This window comes from Ambystoma mexicanum, chromosome 7q (assembly GCF_040938575.1).
Source record: "Ambystoma mexicanum isolate Mex_15411 chromosome 7q, UKY_AmexF1_1, whole genome shotgun sequence".
Classification (NCBI taxonomy): Eukaryota; Metazoa; Chordata; class Amphibia; order Caudata; family Ambystomatidae; genus Ambystoma; species Ambystoma mexicanum.
The window spans coordinates 7466838-7486009 of NC_090941.1; the positions used below are offsets into that span (position 1 = coordinate 7466838).

At 48.9% G+C, this 19172-nt stretch overlaps 1 protein-coding gene across 3 annotated transcripts in view; it reads left to right on the forward strand.

The window, feature by feature from the left end:
* LOC138528751 (von Willebrand factor A domain-containing protein 5A-like) overlaps window positions 1-19172 on the forward strand; it is an 880743-nt gene that overhangs the window by 696396 nt on the left and 165175 nt on the right. For all 3 annotated transcript variants that reach the window (XM_069640621.1, XM_069640622.1, XM_069640620.1), the window contains exons 15-16: window positions 4390-4500; window positions 5696-5919. In XM_069640621.1, the coding sequence (XP_069496722.1) occupies window positions 4390-4500; window positions 5696-5919 (335 nt within the window). The remainder of the gene's footprint in view (window positions 1-4389; window positions 4501-5695; window positions 5920-19172) is intronic.

A 19172-nucleotide genomic window follows, 5' to 3' on the forward strand; every position in this document is an offset into this window, starting at 1 on the left:
GATAACGGAACCAAGATAAAAGAGCTACAGTTGTCCTGCAGTGCACTCTGGGACAGGCTGTGCAGACTCAATTACAGGAAATACACGGAGAGGATACACGCAGGGGGCGACAAACCGGGCAGACTGCTGGCCTGGCTTTATAAGAGTGAGACCCCCCGCTCAGTGATCAGTGAGATTAAGGATGAGAGAGGTTGCATATGCAACACCCAAGAAGGGGTAAATGAGGAGTTCCTTAAGTTTTACAGACACTTGTATGAGGACACGGGGGGAGGATATGTGTCAAGACATACTGGACACATTGGAGGACATAGAGTTGCCCACCCTGGACGAACTAGAACGCGCAGAGTTAGACGCACCTGTCACCTCGGATGAGCTGGAGGTGGTGATTCAGAATCTGCCCACATGCAAGGCGCCTGGTTCGGATGGGTTGCCTAGTGAGTTCTACAAAACATACAAGCAGGAGCTGCTTCAGCCACTGCTTGCCACTTTCAACGAGGCCTACGAGCAGGGGGAACTCCCACTGTCCCTCCGCAAGGTTGTGATCATCCCACTCTTGAAACCAGGCAAGCCGGCCGTGGAGTGTGGGTCGTACAGACCGTTGTCCATGCTCAGCCAGGACAGCTAATACTTACGACTTACGGCAGTACTGGCTAATAGACTGAAGAAGGTGATCGGGAAACTGATACACCCAGATCAGACGGGATATGTTCCAGGCAGGAACATCACCGATAACCACAGGAGGCTACACCATATCATTGACCAAACTGAGGAGGACACGGGCGAGTTGGCCATAGTGTCGTTAGACGCGGTCAAAGCCTTCGACTCGGTACGATGGCCCTGGCTGAAAGCGGTCCTGAAGGGGTACGGAATGGGACCTGGATACCTCAGATGGGTCCAGTTGTTTTACAGCACCCCGATAGCGAGAGTCAAAACGGGGTCCATAGTCTCGGATACCTGGCAACTTAGCAGGGGGACCAGACAGGGATGCCCCTGGTCACCCATGCTATATATACTGGCACTAGAGCCGTTGGCAATATGCCTGCGACAACAATATGGGGAGGTGGGCATAAGCACTGCAAGTGGAGGGCACCTGATATCACTATATGCAGATGACATGCTCCTTTATTTGCGTTATCCGGAAGAAAATCTGCAGTATGTATTGGAGGTAATGGAATGGTACGCCACCCTTTCGGGCATATCGGTGAACCCTAGAAAGTCTAGTCTGTTTCCGTTGGCCAGATATAGGAAGGTCCCAGTACAGAGGCTGCCCGTCCTGCCAATACCATGGCAGACCGAGACATTTAGGTATTTGGGAATAAATATTTACCACAGGGTCGAGGCGGAACACAGGCATAACATGGAAAAAGCGATAGAGGGGATCAAGAACAGCATGGTATTTTGGTCTAGATTGCCGCTGACCATGATGGGGAGAGCGGCCTTGCTCAAGATGGTGGTCCTGCCTAGACTCTTGCACTTTTTCGTGAATGTCCCGTTTTTGATACCTAGGAGCCTATTTGTGAAACTTCATAGCGTGTTTAGGGGTTTCGTGTGGGGTAACTCCAGGAACAGGGTGGCTCTGTGGAAGCTCCAGAACCCATGTGACAAGGGGGGTATAGGCCTGCCAAATTTTGAACTCTATTACCTGGCGGGGCAGCTGCTGTATGTGGCCAGGTGGCTTGCGTGGAGACTCGGCCCCGTACTTTCTGAAGGAAGTGGTGTGGCTGCGTAGAGACAAACTGGTGGGCAGGGGGCGGCTACTGAGGCTGGGCTGGGAGATCTGGCACAGGACATGGAAGATTTGGGGGGACTCGGAGCCGTACTCCCAGCAGGCCCCTTTGGCGGCGCTGTGCGGGAGCGACTTTCAACTACTTGAATCTGTCCGTAGATACTGTGAACAGGTGGGTCTGGCCACTCTCGGGGACATATGGCAGGAAGGGGAGGCATTGGACTTTCAGAGATTGCAAGAAGAGACGGGGGTGCATGGTGGCCAGTATATAACCTATGCTAGGCTGGTGAAAAAGACTAGAGAAAGATGGTCCGAGACGGTGCTAGCGGAGGATCCTGACGCCTCCTTGGAAACTATGTATGATGTATCAGAGGGCGGGCACGAAATATCGAGGATATACGAGCTCCTGCGAGCAAGGGCAGGGAAGGAGTTGCTCCAACTGAGACAAGATTGGGAAGAGGAGGTGGGGGGGACCCATGACAGATGGTCAATGGGAATGGGCCCAGAGGTACCATAAAAAGGTGTCCCGGAACGCAAGGTTCCAACAACTTCAATTGTACGTTACCCACAGGGCTTACCTGACTCCCGGGAAAATTGCGAAGTTTGGGGGACCTGCCACTCAGCAATGCCCCAGGTGTGGGGAGGTGGATGCGGGGCTGTTGCACATGTTTTGGGCTTGCCCGGAGGTGCACAGGTTCTGGGATGAGGTTAAACTGAAACTGGCTGGAGGGGGAGTGGGGCTGGACGTGGAATCAGCCTGGTCATGCATGCTCGGGTTCTTCCCTAGACCACGACACTCAAAACATATAAGCAAAATGTAGGACTTGGCTTACGTTTTGGCTAAGCGCAGAATCGCCATGGGCTGGAAGGCGGCCCACAGGCCTAAGGTGGAGCTATGGTGGGCGGACCTCCTAAAATGGGCGGAAGCCGAATCAGTGGTCTGGTTTGAAGCGGTCACTAGGGGGGGGAGAGGAGGAAGTAGGGCCCCTGCTGGCCTGGCGGCAATTGGTGGCCTCTATGGCAAACCCTCACCAGGGTAACAACGGAACAGAGGACTCGGATGATGAGCGCTTAAGTATTGTGCTACCCGATAATGCTCCTGCAAACGACATGTAAGAACCAGCTCTTGTTCAAGGGGGAGGAGGGAAGTTGGGGAGTTTTAATGGAAATGTGATGGTCTAATGATGCTTTTTACGTATTGAAACAGTTGTAGTGTGTGTTTTGTTTGGTTTTAAAATAAAATAAAAAATATTTTTTAAAAAAAATAATACTTGGCCTACTTTGTATTAACCCTCACTATTTCCTGTTTACCTAACTTTATATCCGATGTTAATTCCGACATACAATGTGTGCATTATCTGCCTTGTATACCTGATCTTATTCAATAAAAATGTCTAAACAAAAAAAAAAATCTTGAGGTGCAGGTCGCATTTAATGTGTGGTTGCCCCTCTCACAAACCTCTCCTGCCTGGCTGTCTTTCTCCCTTCGTTCAACTGCCAACTCGAAACTGCTGTAACTTTGTGTGTTTTTCCTCGCTCAGTCTCTCGTGCTCCACCCTTTATCTGTGTGGGGAGTGTAATGAAAGTCAGGTGTCAGTGATTGTCAATAATTGCCTGACCTCGCCTCACCATAGTATTGGGACATGTCATGTGCATGGCATGGGTGTGAGTCTGTTTTCTCCCAGAGCGGGCTCTCCGTGAGAAGGTGTTTGTGCCAGAAAAGGGGTTGGGAGGTAAGGGGGGTTGAGTTTCTAAATATCCCATCAGGTAAGATGGGATAAAAGTGTTACAGTGAAGAGAGGGATACCACGGTGTCCCACTCCCAGAGGAACCCTCACCAAGGTGATCCTCCCGCACTGGTCCACTCCCAGGGTCTGGATCCAAATGCGATGGCCTTGCCCTGGCCACCTGAGAGAGAGATCCGTGGAGACTAGTGGGTGAGATCCCTTTGTGTTTCTCACACAACCTGCCCCTCTGGTGAATAGGTCACACACCTCATCTGCTCTGAGGTCATGAGGTAGGGCTAGCTCCATGTATACTGGACCCAATGTCCTGTCTAACGTGGGGTCTTGGAATGGTGTCAAACTGTGTATGCTGGGCCCCCTAGTAGCTGACACTTTCCAAAGACAGCTGGCACTGGAGAAGATCTATCTTAGATCTTTCTTAGAAAGGACTAATCCATCAGAAATAACTTTACAATGATAAATAATTAATCTGAAGCTATTTTCGCACCAGGGAAATATTTACCCTGATGCCTATAATGTGCAAAACTACACTGGTGTAATTGTTCTGTAATATTGGCAGGGGGAGGGTTAGTTCCTAATGTATCCAGTTTGTGCAGAGTCTCTTGTTATATTGTGGTATTATTCCCCCTCTGCACAAGATATCCCAGTAAAACTGGCTTTGTGTCACAAGGATGGCTTTCATTAGATGGACATATTGTGTTATCCCTGCCAAACTTACACCTGAAAGATTGCTATCAGTGACTCCCACTCAGCCATCCCTCCTCCATTAAAGCACTCTTATAGAGATATAGAGTTAAGTGGCCAGAGTATTCACGCGCTCCTGATTTTTTAAAACTGGAACAACATTCTCCTGCAGTGTGTTAAGTTGTAATTTTCTAGTGGGGGATAATCATGATCCCATATCTTTCCTTTTTCCAGATCCAATGATGCGATGTATGAAGATGGCAGCAAGAGCTGCACCAATGTGTTCTATGATGGCGTCTCAGCCTGAGATGATTATGTTTGACATGTGTGCTGACCCATGTCCAGGTAATGTACATTATATTTGATTCTTGCTATGATGGTTTTGTGACTGTGCGCCTAATCTTTAGCAACGACAAATAGCCACATAACTGGCAAAATTGCAGGATAAACTGGCCCATCTACTCTATTTTCTTTTCTTTGAGCAGAGTTGTTGCCCCTCAGTGGCCGGCAACTTTATAATCCAGTGGTCAACCAGGAAAGTAATTTACTTTCTAAGCTATACGCAGCAATGTACCAATTGCTTCCACTTTGCTACACCACCCCTCTTATCACTCATACATTCTGCACTGCTACTCAGACTTCACTATCCTGCGAACTCCCTCGATGCATCAGCCGACTTTAAGTAATGAGCAAAGCAGTCCATTTGCCTAACATTGAATCAGAGCATCTCACTGTTACTTCATGCATCTAATACATGAAACACATTGCTGGTAACACTTTTGCACAGTCTGATTTGTGACCCCAAGCTGTCACTGTTGCAATATCAGTGTACATATCTCTAGTGTACTACTATTCTCTCTGAAGCATTGCTTGACTTCCCTACCCCCCGCTGCATTAGCTATGGCGCTTTTGCCACTCAGGTCTATACTGTGAGGCAAATATGATGTAGGTGGGTTATGGTGTTTGGGTGCGTAGGGGGCAGGAGAGGGGTGCCAGAGGAGCAGCCAGGAAGGGTCAAGATAAGGAGAACCTGGGCAGATGTGGGGAATTTGATATAGTGGGCAATATGGCAGTGAAGTCGGGAATGGGGATGAGGGGGGGGTCACCCCTTCAAAAAGTCAGTTGTGCAGAGCAGTGCAGAGTGTGTCGTGGACCCCCTTTCGAAGAACCAGATTAAGGGGGTTGCAGGGTGAAAGGCATGTCACTGGAATGGGGTGTATGGCAAAGACCTGCCGTGCATCCCTTGCCAACGTTCATCCCTTTCCAACATGCATTGAATTGGCCTAATTTGAGTAATGATTGCTCATGAAGAGAGTAATGCACATGTGGGAATTTAACAACTCCTTTTCAAATTAGTCTCCCAAAATAAAACCTATATCCATGCCTTCTTGGAGTGAGAAAAAGCAACTAGTGCTCCACAGGGTATATGCGAAGTAATTAAGCTTGTTTCAATTCAAAGTTTCTGGTCCATGTGCAGGCAAACTCAACTGTTTTTTTCTAGTCTCCTTATCTTTGGAGTTTCACATTCCCTCTCTTTTAGGTCCTCTTGCAATGCCTGATATGGCTCCCCAGCCATTGGTTGGCATGGTTCCTCAGCCAATACCTGATCTGACTACGCCTGCTGAGCAGACCACCTCTGAGACAGACCACCTCCTCGAACTCATCTCTCTTCAGAGGGCAGATGGATCCTGGAAACTGGATGGTGCTTTGGCTTTAACCCTTGCAACAACAGAGGAGGAGCTGGTAGCAAAGAACCCTGGCCAGGTAAGCAGAAGCAATTGGGTTAAGGTCAGTATTGAGCACTGAACAGGTGAGATTAGAGATTCTTTGGTTTGGGCACAAAGAGCGGCCTGTGAAAACTGGTAAAAGAAGAACTGTAGATGAGGGGCTAAAGATTGCCTTGGTTAGGAAGAAAGTGGAGAATCTAGAGACTGCAGTGGAAGAGATTAAAAGGTAGTGGTTATGACATAAAGGTAGCTCTTAGTACATAGATTAGGACTTCATTTGACAGCCTAGACAATTAGGCTTTGAGACAGAAAGGTAGTAGCTTCAGATCGTTGGGCTGGGACTAACAATGCGATTAGACATTGGGAGAAAAAGGACCGACTTAATGGAAAATACAAGAATAATGTTGTATTGGACTTGAGTTGTTTGGACTCATGTAGTTAGTGACACATTTCTACATATTGCCATTTAAGGTGCACCTTGTGTTCGCTAGAATTGTCTAGAACCTCAAGGGGGAAGCCTATTAAAGGCTTTCATAAAAGGACATTGTAGGATGTTTTAGTGTATGGATGTGTGTGATGTCATGTAGAATGTATGTGTTTAACTGAAATATAGACTAGGAATGTCAAGAGGGCTGTTGAGAGTTGACAAGGTGAGAGGACGATGCTCTGCTGGTGGGTTGCACTACAACACTTTGAATAAATCAGCCTGACTCACCTTACTACTGCTTTCGTGTAATACTTCAGCTTTGGCGACGAGCGCCAACCAGCATGAATCCATGACTAGATTGAGGATCTCCTGAACTGCTGCCCATCGTGCTGCTTCTCCAGCTCTGCACCTGGCACCATTTACATTGCTATACCTGGCTGTAAGGTTTCTCCATGCTTAACTAACACAGCGCCTGTTCAATTTGCATATTTTTGCTGACTTTTTGACAAAAACCCCATCTCACGAACGACAGTTTCAGGAATCTAGAGCGTGTTAGAAGAAAGGACCTGCAAGCGTTCTCACGCTCTTCCCTTGAACTCCCGTTGCCCAGCAACAAAGCAAAGGTCTAGCAGCATGCGCATGCATGTGCACTGCTATATTTCGCCCACCGGCGAATATTGAAGAAAACGATACGTTGCATGAGTAGAGCTTAGCATTATTACATGGACATTGTGATTCTTACAACGTTACTGAATTAAGCAGGATAAAGTGTCCAAATATAAGGGGGAAGTTTCATGGACACGTTTAAGAGCACTTCACAGTGAACAGACCTCTCCGGGCCCTACTCTCTCCAAACTACAGCCAAAGATACGCCATCATGTTAGATTTTCCATCCACGCACCTTTGGACTGTGACTCCTCCCCGCTTGCCATCCTGTTAGTACTGTCTGTTGCTTGGTGGCTGCTTCATCTTTACTTGACTCACTCTCTCTGCCTCTCCAGTCATTCACACCGCAGATGTCCCCTGTACTATGAGTGAAACTTCTCTGATTTCACTCCATCACCTACATTTCTACTGACCCCATCTCTGTACTGCTGTGCTGCTATTCCTGTGTCATCCTGCAGTGTGTGTGTCTGTTAGTGTAAAAATCGAATTTAGGAGTGCCTTCATCCTGCACTATTTTGTTTTGTACTCTTAAAACCCACTTGGCCAACTGTGCATCAGGTTCAGAATTGTGCATTGCAGCACACCCCCACCCCACGTTCACTTTCTCTCAGCCTCTCACTTCCTCCTCTTGCTCAGAGATGGCACTCTCCATCTCCCCAATCTACTCCAACTGCTACACTATCACCTATCCTCCCTCTCTCACAACATCTGGACAGAAAAAACATCAAAAAAACCTCCTTGCTGCAAACCCTGGCCTCCCAATTGCAGACACCTATGTCAGTTCATCTTCAAGAGAACTCTTCACTGACATCCTCTTTGTGTCCAATCTCCTGACCTATGGACCTCTCTCCTCACTGCCACTCTCCCACTTTACTCTTTCACATCCATTAATGGCGGCACCAAGTGGGAAGTCCTCCTTGCGGGCTTATTCACATCTCGCTGCTGCATCAATGTTTACCTCACAGGCACAGTCCTGGTTCAAGGCCCTTAGGCCAACCTCCTTCTCTTTGATCGGATTCTGCAATCTCTCATCAATTTCCTTCCTTCCCCTGCCTCTCCATCTTTTTCACCCTCTGCTCCACCACCTCCGAGGGAAGGCCCATGCCCGACCCTCCGCCTCATAAAAACCTTCAAAGGCAGTGATCATCTCCAACTGGCAACCCTCAACTCACGCTCAGCCATCAAACGCTCTGCTAACATATGCCTTCTCCTTGAAGACACTGTCCTGGACATACTTGCACTCACTAAAACTTGGTTCAATGCCGGCTCAGTTACTTCCTTTGACTCGCTCCTTCCCAACGGCTTTAAGATCACCTCAAAGCCTCAACCCCACCATGCTGGCGGAAGGGTTGCCTTAATCTTCCCAGAGTGGATTCCTTCTTCCATACTACCCACTCAGTCCTATTTGTCCTTTGAGAGCCTAGTATGCAAATTGGTCATCTCTCCTTCCACCACCTTGACCATCGCTACATCTACCGGCCCCAGGCACCTCTTCTCTGTTCCTCTGAGTGGGTGGAATTCTGTGCTCTCTACTACCTCCAGCCTGCTACTACTGGGTGACTTCAACACCCACCTAGACTCTCCTTGCACAGCAACCACCCTCTTCACTGACCTTTGCTCCTCCGTATCGTGCTCTGAAACACTTGTGTACGAGGGCAATATAAATAAAATATCAATACCAATATCAATATCTCCCTCCATTCTTCCCTTGGCCCTACCCATTCTGCTGGACACACGCTAGACGCCATCATCCACTATAATCTCACTCTCTTTACTCCCCTGGTCACTCCTCACTCCTGGTCTGACCACTCTCTCCTCACCTATTATCTGGGTCCCTATGGCCCTGTGACAACTCCTCATATAGCTCTGTCAACCTTGTTCACGAATATCCGTCCGATGAAATGAGTGTCGGCTGCTGCCTTCTCTTCCACCTTCATTCCCCCTTGCCCACCGAACACAGACTTCACCACTGATTCTGCCCTCAGCAAACTCCATCTGTCCATTACCAACACCCTTGACATCCTTGCCCCAGTCATGAGGATCCGTCTGAAACCTGCCTCCAAGCGTAACACCTGGTACAACTCTGAACGTACAGACCAGAAACGTAAGTGCAGGGCTGCTGAATGGAAGTGGCACACTTAAGGCTCACCCTCTGACAAACTGGCCTGCCACCAGGGACACTACAGTGTCTCCATCTGAGCCAGAAAAGAGCCCACATTTAGGCACGACTGTCCAATGCATCCAACAGCATGACTGAACTCTTCAAAATCTGCAGGGAACTTGCCAACCCGGCCGCAGTATCTTCTTCCCCTACTACTTCCCAGGCCCTTTGCAATTCACTTGCGTCTCACTTCATTTCCAAAACCCAGGACATACTGAACAGCTTTGTCACAGACTCTTCCAACTCAAACCTTACCCCCCACCACTCACCTTCCTCCTTCCTCCTTTGCCTGCTTCCCCTGAAGAAACTTGAGTTGCCAACTCCATGATGTTCTCCTCCAAACAGGTTGCCCCATGCTCCTCAAGAACCATCAAGGACAACATCTTCCCCCCTGCTCTTGCTGATCTCTGCAACCATTTTCCATCAAGCACTCCCTTTTGCTCCCCCTCCTTAAAAAACCCTCTGCAGTCCTTTTCTGCCCAACCAATGACCGCCCCATTTCCATCACCCTCTTTCTGGGGAAACTGCCCGAGAAGTTGGCCCTCCTCCAACTCAACTCTCATACCGAACTTGTTGATAGTCTTCACGACCACCACTCTGGATTCATAGCATCCAGAGGCATGGAAACTGCTCTTTTGAACACCTGTAAAGAATTGCTTGCATCTCTTGATTCCAACTGCCCTGCTGTCCTCATCCTCCTTGATCTCTCTTCCACATTTGACACAGTGTACCACTCCATCCTCATAAAAAGGCTCCATGATACCCTTGGTATCTCGGAGCGGGCACTGGACTGACTTACCTCCTTCCTAAATGACGGTTCCTCCAAAATGATTCTGGGTCCTTTCTCCTCCCCTGCTTCCTCCTCCCCCTGTGGCATCCCCCAGGGCTCCATTCTTTCGCCCTGGCTCTTTAACATATACCTTTCTCTACTGGCACACCTCATTTCCTCCTTCTCCAACTTCCAGTGCTACGCTGACAACACACAACTCTTCTTCAAACTTCCTACTGACACCCTTGCACCTTCCTTTGTCTCTGACTGGTTCTCTGCCATCCAGGCCTGGTGCACTGCTAATGACCTCTGCCTCAATGCCAGCAAAACAGATTCTCCCTATTGGGTCCCCGGCCCCCTACTTCTTCCCTTCACTGTGGCCTTCCTCCATGCCCCCTCTGATCCCCTACTCTGAAGACAGGAATATAGGAGTCATCTTCGATCCTCCCTTTCCTTCACCTCTCATATTCAGGACATTGTCAAGAAGTCCCAATTTCAGCTCTTCCTTCTCAAAGGAACTCTATCCTTCCTCACCTTCCCCCAGAGACTCAGTTACCCGTGCTATGGTTCTCTGCAGGCTAGACTACTGCAATAGCCTCCTCCTTAATCTTCCTTCATCCTCCCTGCAACCTCTCCAGCTAACCCACAATAGGGCAGCAAGACTTATCCTTGGCCTCAAGCCCAGGGGCCGCATCTCTCCTGCCCTACAAAGCCTTCACTGTCTCCCGGTCTCAGCATAGAATAAAATTCAAATACCTCTGTATCATCCACAAGGCTATTTGGGTCGGGGACCACTCTATCTTCAACGCTTCATGACCATATACTACCCTTCTAGACTCCTGCGTTCCTCTGCCACCAATTCCCTAAGTGTGAAGCGGTTTGATAAACCAAGAACTGGTGGTCTATAACTTTGTTCGGCGTGCTCCCTTCTGTGGAATAGCCTCCCTCTCGCTCTGCGGCTTGAGCAGGACCTCCTTAAGTTCTGGAAAAGTGAGACAGTGAAATGCAATACTCTATGCTATTTCCAGCCAAATTGAGGATTCAACATGCCGTAACAACTAGGTTTTTCATATCACCAGAGGAAGCTAACCTGTTTCTAGACAGTATTGGCTGCCGACCCGCAAACAACAACAACCCGAGTCCACCAAGAAATGATCGAGCAAGGAGAAACCCGCCCTGAGATCCTGGAGAGTTGTCTCACCCACTCACTGTGCTGTTAGAACCACTCCGTAAGAAGTCACGGCAAAACGCTCTATCCTCAGTTGACGGGAGCGATAGTTCTTGGATGGGCACTAGCGCCCCAAGCACAGCTTCAAGTGCAAGTTAATTGGTTTTCGTAACGGTGGGGAGGGATACTTGACGGGCGGGTTGGGCGTTGCCCATGTGTGGGTGGGAAGGATAATGGTACGGATGCAGCCTACGTCCGGAAGAAGTTGTTTTTGGGTTTCTGGGGCGCAACTAACAGAACGCGACACCGGAGGAAAACCTGGTAGAAGGGGATGCAAGAGTTTTAGATGTACGGTGGCAACACCTACACTCATGTTGGGGTTCTGTTTACTGTTAGAGGGACGATCTGGGAATAGCACCACAGGCGAGATGGCCCACCCTCCCCACACCACCTGGTATCTTACACAAGGGGATCACGAACACAGCGACTCTGGCCTGAAGCCCTCCCGAGTAGGCGGCTGGGCATGCCATGTATGCACCCGACCGTGGGCCCATTCAAGGTAGAGAAGTGGAATATTAGGGGTGGCAACAACCCCACCAAATCCTGTAAGGTGTTCCAATATCTCAGGAGGCACAATGATTCAAGAAACGCACCTCACCCCAACCTCCGAAAACAGATGGGCACCTGACTGGGGTTGCCACAGGTACTTCTCCTCTTACTCGTCATATCCACAGTGGGTGGCCACTCTTATCAGCAAAAGGTCAAGATTTAGGCTAAAATCAGCTAAGAGCAACGAGGCAGGTAGGTCCCTTCCAGTATGTGGAAACCTGGAGGGAGTGGACGTGACCCTCGTGAACTCTTACGGCCCGAACGTAGATGGGACTAACAGTTTCGACTGGGTCATGACTAATCTGGCGGGTACGGGACAAACCACAATCATTTGGGGTGGTGATTTGAACACCACTCTAAACCCGAACACTGACAAATCACAACCAATTGGCACTGCGCAATCCAAAGATAGCTTACAAATGCAGGAGATTTGCAGGGTATACAATCTCGAAGATGCCTGGAGGGTTAGAAACCCTGCAACACGCGATTACACATTCCACTCATGGGTACACAACACCAGTTCTAGTTTTGATTACCTTTTTGTATCCAAACATACCAATATACGGTGGGGCGACTGCCAAATACTCCCACAAACGCTTTCAGACCACTCCGGGTTAGTCTTGAGGGCACCCCGGCGAGGAACAAGGGTGGCAGGCCCCCTTGGAGGTTTAAACATGGGGGTTTACAAGACCAGGTGTTTCCTCAGGAGCTCTGTGCCGAAATAATATCCTTTCTCGATACTAATCTGGACTCCGTCGTCTCGGCGGGGAACTTGTGAAAGACACTCAAATGCTTTGTAATGGGAGTGTGCCTAGCCAAAGAGAACGGGATACTGAGATTGATCAGATCGGAACTGGCAGCTAGCGAAACATGTTTGCTTATGACACACAAAAAGACAACCTTACTCTCACCTCCCTCAAAAAAGAACCTGATAAATTCAAGGCTGGTGCAGAACGGGAGGCCAAGTTCCTAGTGCAGGGTCGCAGAATACGTCAGTACGGAGAGGGCCAAAAACCGGGAGCCCTGTTGGCAAGGCTATTGGCATCCGACAGGAGACCCCCCCAGATAGAATGCATCAGGCACCCGATGGTACTCTGGTCTTCACCGAGGATGAAATAGTCTTTCCGAACCTTTTTATTTATTTTTTTTAAACAATTTTTATTGAATTATTCAAACAAAACAATGCAAACCAAACACGCAGTGCAAATATCAACAGCTCAATTATACATTACTTGATTTTAGTCACTGCTCCCCTTATCCCACCCTCCCTTACAAGCCTATTTATTCCACCCTCTCTGTATCTGCCTCGTGTGGTGGGGTCTCACATTCCGTGGATTCTGTCCGGTTTTGTGTCATTCCAAACAATTCTGCTATTAATCATTTCCATGCCATCAGGTTTCTCGCCTCCTCCTCTCCCCCTACATTGCTCGCCTCTTGCCATACCATGGTTTCGGCCTCCGCCCATTTCTGCAACTCCCTCCATCACACCTCCACCCGTGGCCTGTGACATGTCTTCCATCCCATGGCAATTCTTCTTTTTGCGAGCACATATGCTAGATCTTTCAATTTGCTCACATGCTTAAGTTTCTGCGATCTGGGGAACCCCCCCAGCAAGCATGCCCAGGCTGTATCAATAACAATCGTGACCCCTCTTTCCGCTAGTTTCTGTGCTACTTCACCCCAGAAATACTCAATTACTGGGCATGACCAGAACATGTGTACCATGCAAGCCTTTTCTTCATCACATTTGGGACATGCTTGTCTTCCAGCATTTTTGAACCTAGATATCCTCTGGGGTGTCATATATGCCCTGTGCGTAATATAAAGTTGTATCTGGTTTAGTCTCGCATTTCTTGACACTTTCTTGTGGTACCCCAGGGCACGCTCCCACATCCCATCCTCTATCGGGGTTCCTACTTCCACTTCCCAGTCTAGTCTTAGTTGTGTCAATTCCTTTCCAACCTTAGCCATTATCATCTCGTACAGTCTAGAGATCTCGTGTCCTCCCTCCGTTATGTCATAAATCGTATCTATGCTAGCATCTGGTTCTTCTTCCAGTACTGTTTCGGGCCACGTCTTCCTAATTATCTGCGCCATTCTATGATACGTGATATACTGGCCCCTGTGTAACCCCATCTCCTCCCCCAGCACCTCAAAATCCGTAATGGTCCCCTCTTGCCAGATATCTCCCATCGTCACTAGCCCCACCGACTCCCAGTGGTTCCTGATTATCATCCTCAACTGCCTATCTCCCCCAGTCAGTGCAACTAGTGGCACCTGCGGGGAGCATGGGAATGGGTTTTCCCTCATCTGGCATGCTCGGCGCCACATCTTCCACCCCAGCATCATCATTTTAGGGCGCCCTTCCATTTCTGTCTTGGGCAGCCAAATCATCTCTCTTAAGTAAAACGGGGCACAGTCCTGTCCAAACAACCTAGATTCGGGGGTCTGTTCCTCTGAAAGCCATTTGGTAATATATTGCAGCTGGCTCACTACATAGTAAACCTCATAATTAGCCAGTTTTATCCCCCCCTTTTCATAAAAGTTCTGCAATTTCCATAGTGCCACCCTGTTTCGGCTACCATGCCACAGAACATCCCTACACAAGCTGTTCAGTCTAGTAAAGAACTTCTTGGGTATCATGTATGGAATATTCCCAAAATAGTGCAGGAGCCTAGGTAGGACCACCATCTTAAGCATTGCCCCTCGTCCCATCATTGCTAGGGGCAACTTCACCCAGAATTGCATACACTTCTCGATTTTCTCATTGGCTACCTCGGTATTGTGCCTGTGCTCCTCTTCCACCGTGTGATACACGTCTATCCCAAAATACCGGAAAGTACTAACTGCCCATGGTGTTTGTAACACCGGCAGCCATCCCACAGGGATTCCCTTATAACTGCCTAATGGAAAAATACTGTATTTTTTAGGATTCACCGCTATACCAGACAGCCCCGCATATCTCTCCATTAATTCCAGGATGTACTGGAGATTTTCCTCAGGGTGCCTCAAGTACAGCAGCAAGTCATCTGCACATAAGGAGATCAGGTGTCGCTCCCCTCCTATCTCAATACCAATAGTATCGTACTGTTGTCTAAGGCATATTGCTAAGGGCTCCAAGGCCAGTATATAAAGCATTGGAGACCATGGGCAACCATGTCTGGTGCCCCTACTAAGTTGCCATCTTTCAGATATCACTGATCCCGTTTTGACCCTGGCCAGCGGGTCGCTATATAGCATCTTTGCCCACCTTATGTATCTAGGCCCCATACTGTAGCCCGCCAAGGCCGCCAGCAGCCATGGCCACTTGACCAAATCGAAAGCCTTTATCGCGACCAAGGACACAATTGCCATTTCACCCTCGTTCTTACTCCCCCATTCGACAACCCGTTGGAGTCTTCTATGATTATGTGTTATATTTCTATTCGGGACATAGCCCGTCTGGTCGGGGTGTATTAGTTTGCCTATAACTCTCCGCAACCTGTTTGCCAATACAGCCGTCAATATCTTGCTGTCTTGGTTCAACATCGACAAAAGTCTGTAGGAGCCACAGCTATGCCCAGGCTTGTTGGGTTTGGGAAGCGGTATTATGATCACTTCTCTGAGTAACTCCGGCAGCCGTCCCACCTCAAACGCCTCATTTAACATTTCTAACATTGGGGGGGAGCACTTACTCCCTATATACTTTATTAAATTCACTTGGGAGCCCGTCCGCCTCTGGAGTCTTACTAGTACACAGCTGCCTCACCACTTCACCCAACTTCTCCAAAATAATCGGTGCGTCTAGCTCCTCTCTTTCTTCAGCACTTATCGTAGGCAATCCTATGTCCTCCAGTGTTTCTGTTATCTCTTCGTGACTTCTTCCCTCCTTGTCTCCATATAGTAACCTATAATACTCTGCAAACTCTTAACTCCCTCTTGGGTGTCGGCTCCGCTGCCATCTTCTCTCGTTATCGTTCTAATCATAGTTCTGGGAGTCTCGCTCTTGTATAACCATGCCAGGAGCCTTCCTGTTTTATCCCCTCCCGCATGCTGCCTCTATATATTTTTTATAGTTAAGGTTGCACAGTCTTTCCCATAGCTCTGCACATTTCTGCTGCAGTTTAAGTATCAGCTCCATGCCGCCCTCCATGTTACCTCCCCTTTTCAATGCCTTTTCTAGTTCCATTTCCGTTTCTTGTAGGTCAGCCAAGATCCCACCTTGCAGGCCCTTTGATTTTGCTATGGCTACACCTCACACCACCACCTTAAAAGCTTCCCATAATGTGCTCGCTGAGTCCACACTGCCCGTATTCATCTCAAAGTAGTTTGTGATCTTCTCCCTTATGTCTTCTCTAAAAAAGGGGTCCTTAACCGCCTCTGCTCGGAGGCGCCATGTCAGGATCCTTGCTCTCGGGGGGGCAGTATTGCCATCCGAGAACCAGGGGCGAGTGGTCCGAGAGGATCCTTGCTTTATATTTTACCTGAGTAATCTCTGTTATTACCTCCGACATAGCAAAGACATTGTCCAGCCTCGTATGCAACTGCTGTGGGGCGGAATAATGCGAGTACTACCTGTCCTGGGGGTGTCTCGTTCTCCACACATCTGCCAAAACAAAGTCATCTAGTAGAGTCTGCAGTGCTTTAGCCACTGGGGCGGGTCTATCAATCTTTCCATCTGACCTATCCATCTTGGTGTTTAATGCACAATTGAAATCTCCACCCCAGATCACCGCACTCCCCATACACATGCTAAGGTTAGTGCACAGAGTTCTGAAATATGCTACCGTATTCTGGTTGGGGGCGTATGTATTTACAATGCTTATCTCCCTATTCTCCACCAATCCCCTCAGTATGACCATACTCCCATCCGTTTCCGCCTTTTCCTGCAACAGTTGAAACGTGACATGCGGCGCCACCCAGATGAGCACTCCTCTAGCATAAGCAGAATATGTCGAGCCCACCACAATCCCTTTCAATTTCTTCACAACCATCTCCATCTTTTCCTGTGTCACGTGAGTCTTCTGCAACAGTGCAATGTCTATCTTTTGCCTGCGCAGATACAACATAACCTTGTTCCTCTTAAGATAACTATTGAGCCCCCTGAAATTCCACGTGATTATTTTAAGATCCCCCATGGCCCATTAGAATTCCCCTTCCCCCCCCCTCGGTGCAGTCCAGATCCCACTTCCATCTCAATCCATATAGGCTCGTATTTCCCTTAACCAAAAGCACACCCAACTCCCCGGTCTCCCCCTCCCACCTCCTTTCCCAACCCAAACATCACTCCCCCCAACTGTTGCCCAGCTCCATCCCTGGATCTCAGGCACCCTCGCATCTAGCTCTTTCTGGCAATAGCCTTTACTCGAAGCTCTGCAGGGTGAGGTCGCCCTAATGGCTATCCTGCGACTACTACTACTACTCCGGGGGTAGGGTGCCTTTGCCTTCAACCACACATTGCTGCTTTATTAACTTATATATTCAATCTGCTATATTCCAGTCCTTTAAGTTCGACAAAAGTCGCAGATATCCTGCCAAATGTCAACATTACTTAATCGCACCCCTTTATCTTATCACTTATCACTATCATAGCCTCTACTAGGGTACCTGCTCTGCATCATTTCAATATGCATATAGTATCCCAATGACTTATCGTGCTCCTCATGTGCCTTCTCCGCATCTTGTTCCGGGCAACCTTGTAGATCCATCCATGCCGCTTCTTCCTCTGGGGTGTCAAAAAAGAACATTCTGCTTTTGTGCAACACTTTCAATTCCGCGGGGTACAGGAGCATGTATTTGATTCCAGCCATGCATAACCTCCTCTTGATTGCCACATAGCTGTACCGTTGCCTCTGAACCAACATTGTGTAGTCGGGATACGCCGTGATGGTACTCGAAGCCCTTTCAATCGTTCTCCCTTTGCGAAAATACTCCAAAATCTTCTTGTGATCTTTATAGTTCAGTATCTTGGCAATTATCGCACAAGGAGGGGCCCCAGGCTTCGGTTTCCTCATGAGGGCTCTATGCGCTCGTTCCACCGTGAATCCCTGTGAGAGTTTGTCAGCTCCAATTTCCTGCAAGATCAAGTTCTCCACATAGTCTGTAGGATCTTGGCCTTCCTCCCCCTCCGGCAGTGCGACCACACGGATATTGTTCCTTCGTGCCCTTCCTTCCGCTTCCTCAGTGCGGTTCTCCAAGTTGGCCACCTGTTGCTTCAGTATGTGCACCTCTCTTGTATTGCTGGTACCAGTGCCTGTGTTGGTTTTCACTGCACTTTCAAGGCTGCTCGTTCTCTCTGCCAGTGTTCTAACATCCTGTCGCAGTAGGGTGACTTCTATGCCTACTGCGTCTCTTTTAGCCTCCAAGGAAGTGAACAGGTCTGCCATCGCTATTCCCCACGAGTCTCTCAGCTCTGTTATAGCCGCTAGTATCTGATGGTTTTCAGTCGCTGTGGTTCCCTCCGCTGATGCTGTCGCGCCGCTGTGCGTTGTCATCGCGGGAGACTGCTGCATCTTGGCAAATGCTTCCATCGTGGATTATTTGTTTTTGCTCTTACTAACGGTTCCCCGCCCCGTCATCTTGCAATCTGTTATGTATATGAGGTTACTTAGTCCGTGGCGTGTCAATCCTGCCTCTCTGTCGAGGTGTAACACCAGTGTGTCACTTCAGAGTCCGAGCAGTTGTCCTGAAGGAGCCCCTAAATGAGTTTGTATCTGCGGAGGCGTGTCTTCAGGTGGGCTGTGTCCCCCCACGTTTCTGCTTAACTTACTGCCAAGGTCACTTTGTGTATGGCGCAGCAGTACTGGCTCTATATCACTACTTGTCGCCAGTAAGTCACTCCGGGCCCTGGCTGGTGCCTTTGGTGTGCCCGTATAGATTCCTGTGCATTGAGCTACGTCTTCGGGCGGATTATGTCGTGTCGCGCTTTAAGCTAGCTTACTGCTTATTCTGAAGTTGCGCTGTGCCAGTCCTTTTTTATCCTTATCACAGCAGAGCTTGCCATGTGGTACTCATTCCTAAGGGCAGTGGACTATTTTACAATGCACAATGAATAGTTGCGGCCGCGGGATCGGGGGGCTCTCAATGTCCATGCGAGGCTACATCTCCTGTTAACCGCTGCCGCACCTCAGTACTCGGCGCGAGAGTCTCTGCGCCACGGTCACTTCACACCAGCGGTGCAGGCAGATATCCTCAGTGTGCCCGTGTAGATTCAAGGGCATTAAGCCTTGTCCTTAGGTGGGTTATGTCCTCCCACGTTTCAGGCTGTACTTCTCGCTCTAGGATTGCACTGTGCCAGTTTCTTTTATCCCTCTTTCAGCACTGCTTGCCAAGCGTTAGTCATTCCCAAGGGCAGTGGACTGCCTGACACGTGTCGCTAATGCTCGGCACAAGAGCCTTCCCGCCACAGCCAATTCTCTCTTTATTGTCCGTGTGTGGCCAGGGGCACCTCATCAGAATGCCCACGCCGTTTAATTCCCACTGGTGCACTAGTAACGCTTCCTTTCCATGCT